The 8,535-nt window shown below is 35.9% G+C and overlaps 1 protein-coding gene across 1 annotated transcript in view; it reads left to right on the top strand.

Annotated features, from left to right (window-relative positions):
• Positions 1 to 7,208, top strand: part of LOC128997886 (ligand of Numb protein X 2-like) — a 32,614-nt gene extending 25,406 nt beyond the window's left edge. The window contains exon 4 of the mRNA XM_054423666.1: positions 7,026 to 7,208. Within this exon, the coding sequence (XP_054279641.1) occupies positions 7,026 to 7,166 (141 nt within the window). The 3' untranslated portion in view covers positions 7,167 to 7,208. The remainder of the gene's footprint in view (positions 1 to 7,025) is intronic.
• The last annotated feature ends 1,327 nt before the right edge of the window (positions 7,209 to 8,535 follow it).

Consider the following 8,535-nt stretch of genomic DNA (forward strand, 5'->3'; position numbering starts at 1 on the left):
ACAAAATGGCGCACATTTAAAAAAATGAAGTTATGCTGCCCCACCCTGTATAAGCTTTTCTGGGCTTAATCCAATTTAAGGTTTTAAAGAACAAGCTTTGATTATAAATCAATTATACAGTTATTGGTAAAAGGGATTCAAGGGTCCTTCTAAGTGATAGGGGTTAAAAGGGCTAAGGGAACTATGAATAGAAAAGACATTTTAATGTGTGGCTTTAAGGTAATAACGGGTTATACGGGCTTAAGGGGATTGAAATGGGGATTCTGTACCATATTCTTTTATTCTCTACCTTTAATTAAGCATAATTCTTTTGTGTATATTATTAAATCTCACCATGCTAAATCTTAAATCTCTTACTGCATTTTAGAATCTCATTAGCAGTTTTCCTCAAAACTATATGCGTGTTAACCTATTTAATAAAACATTAAAGGACCGTACCTTCGTCCCAGACACCGTAGCTAAAATGTATGAAACCCCTTTACCAATGACGCCATCATTAAATACTCTGATAGAGATTTTCCTAACCAAAGCATAATTATGCAGGTTTAGGAAAAGTATTGATCTCCTCTGAACAGTCCAATAGGTCCCGACGAAATAGTTAAACTCTGCGCGCCTTTATATGAAATAAAATATCACTTTTTAGTTTTAATAATACAGTTTAATTAACTCCAAACTCGAGAGAGACCCTCAAACTCGGCGTAATGTAGACTGAAAGGGTCCCAAATTTGTGAAATGCTGGGCTATCGGGAACTAGGGTTAAAATAAGAACAATACAATTTTTTAGCTTTTCAACAGCTTTTTTATTTATATTTATATTACAAGTCAGTATTAAGTCATCAGATATAGTAAAACAAATCCTTGGTGCCTTAAGAAATAAAAAAAATGTATACTGTACATACATATTTAACTCAAAAATCACTAATTTTCTGAGCCAGGCGATGGCCGAGTTATCCAGACTGTCGGCTTAGCGAGTGCCGAGTTTGCAGGACTCTAATGTAGTTTAATTGGTTGAATGAAAATCCAAAATGGGTTGTTTTGGGGGACCCACAAATCTTTCATGTAAAGCCCTATTGAGTGACACCGAATTTTTCCAAGGCCTTTACAAAAAAGAAATATCATCGAGAACATAGGGTAGTCTTAACTAACTTAGGGTATTCAAATTTGGTTTGTTGCACTTGATTCTTACATAATTAAATATAAAAGTCCCTCAGTGGAGCAATATATTTCATTTGGAAAATATAAAGGCTTATAAATCAGCATCTCTTAGTACATAAGTAAGCAGCGAATGTTTTACCACCCTTAGAAGAGGAGAGCGAGCTGGAGTGATACAGTGCGGGGCTTCGAAGTCCGAGATCCCGGGTTCAAAATCCCGCCAATAACCAATGGATTTTATCCATGTGATAATTCCACAGCCCTCTAGGATTAACCTGAAGTAATGTGCAAACAGTTTCGGGCTAAAAGCAAGCGTTCTATGATGTGAAGGTGGGACATAAAAATATAAAACCACCCCAAGAAGGAATTTATATGAAAAGAGAAATAATTGGAGGTGACAAGAATTTAGTGCTGCTAACAGTCTCGTCGTCTGTATCTCGGGCAATATGTCACGTGACGATGTTTATTTGTCGTTTGGAATGTTGTTTGTGCCATATCTTTATGACGTGTATAGCTTAATATTTATCTTGGACTGAAACAAAGAGAGCTATATGCAAGCCTTGCAAAGTCGATGTATAGATAACTTCTTGATAAGCATCATACGTGTAGGTATTATCAACGATATAAACAACTCACTCATGCTGTAATTATTTCCATGGCGGGGAATATATGAAACTTTATAAAGGAATAAAACTATGTAAAATAAGTAACATTGACTAGTGATTTCAGCCAGTCTATTATTGAAATTGAAATAAAAACATTCTCCTTTATTTTTAGAAGCACTGTTCCCTTTGGGTTAGTTAAGACGACGGTTAGTTGTTACAAGCTCAACATTTATTCTTGTTTAAAATAATTTTGCCAATTTTTATTGACTAGGGTTTGTACCTCTACTTCTTAACCCCCGAGAAAATAAATGGGAGGGGGTGTTTGTTTGGAATTAATATCAACATTTTAGAAATCACCTTAAAAATCCAATGTTAGTTTTGATTGGTTTTTAAGTGCTAATTATTTAGTTCATATGAGAGAAAACAGCTTGTTCCCTAACCTACCAATTTCATGCTCTCTATAAATGGCTTTCGGCTTATCTTCACACCTCCTTACAGAAAAATGATTTATATAATCCTGCCAAAATGACGTAGAAATTATTTTCTATTTTTAATAAAAGTACTAGCTGGCCCGACAGACGTTGTCCTGTTCTAATGTGGTTTTATGTCAAATGCTCGTTCATTTTCAAGATGAGCTCAATCGCATGGTTCAATCACGTCCTGGTTGAAGTTCGTTCGCTATGCTCACTCACCTTTAGGTTGGAGCTCGTTCGCTGCGCTCACTTGCCTTCATTTACAATTGACAACAAATATTCGTAAAAAACAAATGGAATATAAACCTATTTGATAGCTCTCATTTGTTATGCATAGATTTGTTTAAAAAAATTAGGTTATAATTACAACAGCTGTTTCCTTAATTTAATCTAATCAAGAAATGACAAAAATGGCATGGTAAACAAAATAAAACATTCTTCCATAAGATTAACATGTAAACTGCAAAGGGCCATAGGACGCTTCCCTTAAGGGTTTTTGAAACGGAAACAGGCTATTATGTTATTCTAGTACCTAAGGAATATCCTTGTAAATTTTCATGCCAATTGGTTCAGTAGTTTTCTAGTTATAAACGCTGTAACTAACAAAACATTCTTTTATATATTAAGATTATGCCAATCACTATGGCCCGACATGGTTGAGGCGTTAATTGGCACATCTTTGCTAAACCCTAAACATAAATGGCCCAAGGGGCTTGATTATTAAAAATACAAATTAATATTGTTTTAGGTTTTCGCTTATTCTTTATGTAACCTTGACCGACGCTAAGGCCGGCCGGATTTCTGTCACGAGTTTTATCCCTTCTTCGCTGAGTAGCCTACGTTTTTAATTAATTTTATTTCTACCCCCTAAACCTTTGGTGATTGTTATCTTTTAAATTGGCTCTCCTCATCCCCATGTCATGTATACATTCCATAAAGAACTTTTTACCTTCTTCCCCCTCCAACTAATTCATCTTCAAGGACTATCCGAAACAACACTCTTACTTTTCTTGCCACCAGAAAATCTCCCAACAATTTCTAAAATCTCCCTCTTACCAAATAGGGGCTATTTAGTCGAGTGTTCTCTTATGCAGCAATAAAGCTATAATCTCTTGTAACAGTAATATACAAAGTACGCGTAAAGCTTGGAGAGTAAGCTGGCGATAAAGAATTTTGAATTTTAAATTTTGAATTTTGAATTTTAAATTTTTGAATTTTGGTCAGGGGGTTAGAGCACAGGACTTCGTTCCCCGAGGTCCCGGATTCAAATTCCATCAATCACCAATAGATTTTACCCATGTAATAATGCAGCAACTTCTAGGCCTAAGCTGAAGTAATGTGAAAAACAATCCCAAGCAATAGCCTAGCACCCTAAAATGTGAAGGTGGGACATATAACAAAGACTAATAAACCCCAAGATAAGGAGGTTAGGGTGAGGAAATACCTTTGTGGTAAATGCTTGGTTGTTTACCCGGAATGGGACAGCAAAGATACATTTAGACAACCTTTAGAGGGATTTAATATCTGTTTCCTTGCCTAACAAGAGCTCACTTACATTATAGGGTCTGCTTAAACTAGGTTTCCTTAGTATAAGGATATCCCACTACTAATCTGTTTCCATGTATTTCCAATTTTTTCCTGACACGTATTTCATCATTAACCTGCGATGTTGTGTTAGATATTGAAAATTGTTTTTACGCTTTTACATTATATCAAAATTGAGTTTAAATTGGTTTACACGAAAATATTACTTTTTAATCAAGTCCTACATTTTTTATTTTAATGAACTTAAAAATTTAGGACTACACTATTAACCTAATTCAATAAAAAAATATTGCAACTTTTCTGTAGAGGCCTATTATTTTTTCCTATTTAAAGGTTTAGGCCTTTCAGAACAAATTTGTAAAACTTTTTAAAGCATAGTTTCAGCTTCGTATAGTGACAATTTCATGTTACAAATTTTCACCTACAATTTTCAATAAAAAGAATGTGTTTATAAAATATTCGTGATGAGTTGGGGGCTCAGTTGCTAGCGTCAATACCGTTCACGGTTTCGGGCCCAAGGCAGCGATGTGATGTCGTCAGCTGGTTACTGTTGCAATAGTATATTACGTTACTAGTTCTGAAAATACGTGTTTACCGGACGAGTGTGGTCGTTCCTGTGCGAGACGAAGTCGAGTACGGGATTACCATACGAGTCCGGTAAACACATTTTGGACGAGTGACGTACGATAGTTTACGCCATACTACTAAATGTATTCAATTGTTATATATTACCACCAACTAAAGGACTAAAAATCACTAGTCATAACTTCTAAGAGAGGTTATGTTTTTGTTATAACCACTCATTGCCACCCAAATACAGTATAATCAGCTGATTGGTGTCCGGTAAAACAGTACAGTAGTACGCAATGAAACCCCATTTGATTAAGCTGGTGGCAAACAGCTGTTTTCTGGACTAAATCTTTGCATGGGAAGTTCGTAAAAATAGTGTAGTGTGGCGTAAACATTTTTTCAGTTCAGTTCACCTTTGTACTGTACCAGCTCACCCCAGTGAAGTGAAGCTGGCCCGCTCATTCCAGCACACTTTTTTAAATGTGTACAAAAAAGTGTGCTCTTTATAACGGCTTTAAAAAAAGTGTGCTCTTCTAATAATTATGATATAATCAATTGTAGTTGGTTATTTCAGCTACAGATCTAAAAACCATGCCAAAAAACTGTGCTGAAAGTGTGCTCACAGGAATTATTAATAAATACCCCCGCCGCAGCAAACCTGCCGACTAAGCGAATTTCCATTTGTCTGAATTGATTTTCAGTTAAATATATTTAAATAACATTAGGTTTAACGAGTACCTAGGTTTGCTGCTACAAGGAAACTAATAAAGTGTGTTTTTGAGTAAAATATTGATAGCTTAGTACAAAATAAATAAATTTGCCAAGTTTTATCAAAATATATCCATAAAACAAGCAAACTACAACATTAGACAATATTCTCCATAAGAATAACATGGGAATTTTAAATTTACAATTTTTTTAATTTTCTCCGTTACTAATAATCGAACAAAAATACTTTTATATACTAAATTATTTGTTTTTTTAAGCTCTTTAAAAAGGTTTAAAGAGAAATCGGGAAATTTTGTGTTTTGAGGGTCAAAAGTGAGAAAAACCAATTTTTACCCCATAAAACCCCCCGTAAAGCCCCATTCCCATGGTCCGATCGTGCTGGTTCGCCAACTCATTCAAGTTTATCCCGCTTTACACCTTTAAACCAAATTTCATCAAAATCGGACAAAAATTACTCAAGTTATCGCGTTCACGGACGTATATATATATAAGTCTATATATATATATATATATATATATATATATATATATATATATATATATATATATATATACATATATAAAAATTTGAACGAATGGTGTTTTTGGCCTCTGGGGACATCAAAATGAAAAAGTAAATCGGTCCCGGGTCTAGGTCTTACCGTGCCACCTACGGTAATAGCTACTTCCCTATAGGGAAATTCGCTAAAAAAGTGTGTCACCCCCGTTACTAAACAAATAAGATAACCCCTAATTGGTAAGGGTAATAAAATGACCCAGCCCGCCCATTTCAGCTACAGATCTATAAACCATGCCAAAAAACTGTGCTGAAAGTGTGCTCACAGGAATCATTAATTACATTTATCACACTTTCAGCACAGTCTTTTGGCATGGTTTATATATCTGTAGCTGAAATGGATGGGCTGGGTCATTTTATTACCCTTATACCAATTAGGAATTATTTGTTTAGTAACGGGGGTGGAACACTTTTTTTATTAATAATTCCTGTGAGCACTCTTTCAGCACAGTCTTTTGGCATGGTTTATAGATCTGTAGCTGAAATGGATGGGCTGGGTCATTTTATTACCCTTAGACCAATTAGGGATTAATTATATATTCTGGCCCGTCCAAATACAATTGATTATATCATAATAATTTTAAGAGCACACTTTTTTAGAAAGCCGTTATAAACAGCACACTTTTAGCACACTTTTTTATGTATTAAAAAAAAGTGTGCTGGAATGGGCGGGCCAGCTTCACGTCACTGCTCACCCCTTGCTTTGCTAGATACGTTCCACGCACAGATTTGTAGTCTATGTAGTCTGGTAAATGCAAGGTTAAAAGAGACCACCAACCTGTTAAAAAAAAAGTATAGAGAGATTATTTAGCGAATTCTCCTTAAAACCTGATAACCTTATTGTTTCAAGCCCAGTAAGATTACAATTGCATTTTATGGTTATCTCCTTTACAACCCTAAATACAATTTCTTTCAGCACAAACTGTGACGTGTAACTTAGGCATTTCCTAGTTATACCACAGAGAAGGAAGGTACAGAGGAAACACTCAATGGTAGGCCTAAGTGGTGTCTAGCACAGTCGATTGTGTCTAGAGCAAAAACCAACACCACCTCCCTTGGCTTCATGTACTACAACGCTCTCAGTGGAGGAAGGACCCTGTGACCTGTGCCATAGGAATTTCTCACAGTGCTCGCCGCCTGGGCTCTTACTTGCTCGTCACAAGTATATTTCCAGCTCAAGATACTAAATCTGAAAGCGCAGGGTCTTTTCATAAGCACGTTTCCTCTATACCTTCCTCCTATGAGGTTATACCTCTTCATAGTTGTATTTTCTCTTGTAAAACTACGTCTAGTAGAAGGAAAACATCTTCCAACTCAAAACCTTTTGCTGTTAAACGTATTTAAAACCATTTTTACCAACTCCAACCCAACCAATTGTCGCACACTATGTTGCAGAGGTGTATAGTCGTCCAGGAGGTTTTCCCAGATGGTCTGGTGGCTCAAGATGGGCGTCTCAAGCCTGGAGATCAGCTGGTTGAGATCAATGGAGTTGACATGAGCACAATCTCCCATCATCAGGCAATACAATATCAATAGACTGACGAAACTTGGTCTTTCGAAATATGATTACGTCGTTGGACTGGAAAATATACTGGCTGTCGTTTTTGAAGCGTTGCACCAATACAAGTGTAGTATTCCTCAAAGATGAATAGCTGCAATGCATTATAAACGACGGCCAGTATTTTTCGTGCAGCATCATACATGACACCAGTTGCCTGTTAAACGGCGTTTTCATCTTCCAAACACCAAGATTGGACAGTCCACTGATCATAGGAACCTTCTAGTTTAATCCTTCAATCGTAAACCCATACCATATCTATGTATTATTGTAGAGTGATGCAACTGTTGAGAGGGACGTATCGTAACCGTAATTCATTTGGGACAAATGGTCAGGGTGGCGCAAAAAATATGGTTAGATTTAAACTGCGTAGTGATAGTAGTTGGTGGAGGGTCGGGTCCACTGCCGGCCGTCTGTCGACCATAGTATCCCATTTGCAGCGAGATGGCACAATGGATGGTCGAGCAACGTGTTTTTGCTGTGGAACAGTTTTTTTTTTCAGGAACAGTGAATATTTTATTACTGTGCAACGGTACATGTTTCGACAACATTTTGGTGTAGCCTGTAAGAGACTGGTTCCTGATCACAGATCGTATTACCTTGGATGGCCACATTTCGGACAACAGGGTCGTCATGCGTGGTAAATTTACTGGACGGCACTTGACGGAAGTTACTCTACAAAACATAGAAACTCTAAGAGCGACAGTGACATTGCCTACTAGCAGCTTTGTAACTTACAAGGTTATTTTTTGTTATGGGGCATTTTAAAGTGTCCAGAAACGCAATTCAGTAAAATGTATGTGTACAATAATTATTTGCGTTTTATTCATTACAAAACCAACCATACTTTTTTCGCCACCCTGTACTTTATTTCAGAAGAACAGCGAATGTTAAATCTTGATACTTACGTGATATTTCTAAATTTTATGGTTTAATAAAAGTTAGATAATATATTTGGCTAGCTTCCAATGAATTACATTGCAGTAATGTCAAGTGTCTTACTACTAATTAACCTACAAAGAAGTCCAAGATGAGCTTAGGTAAAATCATTTCTTAGTTATATTTTAGTTATTGTGTTTTACTTATTTTACTGTACACGTTGTACTCGTACTATGAGTTTTTAGAAGTAATTTTGTATACATTGAAATCTATATACAAAAATGTCTTATACAAACTAACAAAGACGCAATTTATCAACCAAGAAATATATACAGACTATATGAAACACTTTCAGTATTGCAGTACAATATTATTACCTATTTTTACTCACCCTCATCTCCTTCTTCTTACAACACAATCCTTCTCTTCATTAACTTTCCACATATTTCATGTAAACATTTGCAACAA

This window comes from Macrosteles quadrilineatus, unplaced genomic scaffold (assembly GCF_028750875.1).
Source record: "Macrosteles quadrilineatus isolate MER2022 unplaced genomic scaffold, UCM_ALF_1.0 Scaffold_7__1_contigs__length_78375512, whole genome shotgun sequence".
Classification (NCBI taxonomy): Eukaryota; Metazoa; Arthropoda; class Insecta; order Hemiptera; family Cicadellidae; genus Macrosteles; species Macrosteles quadrilineatus.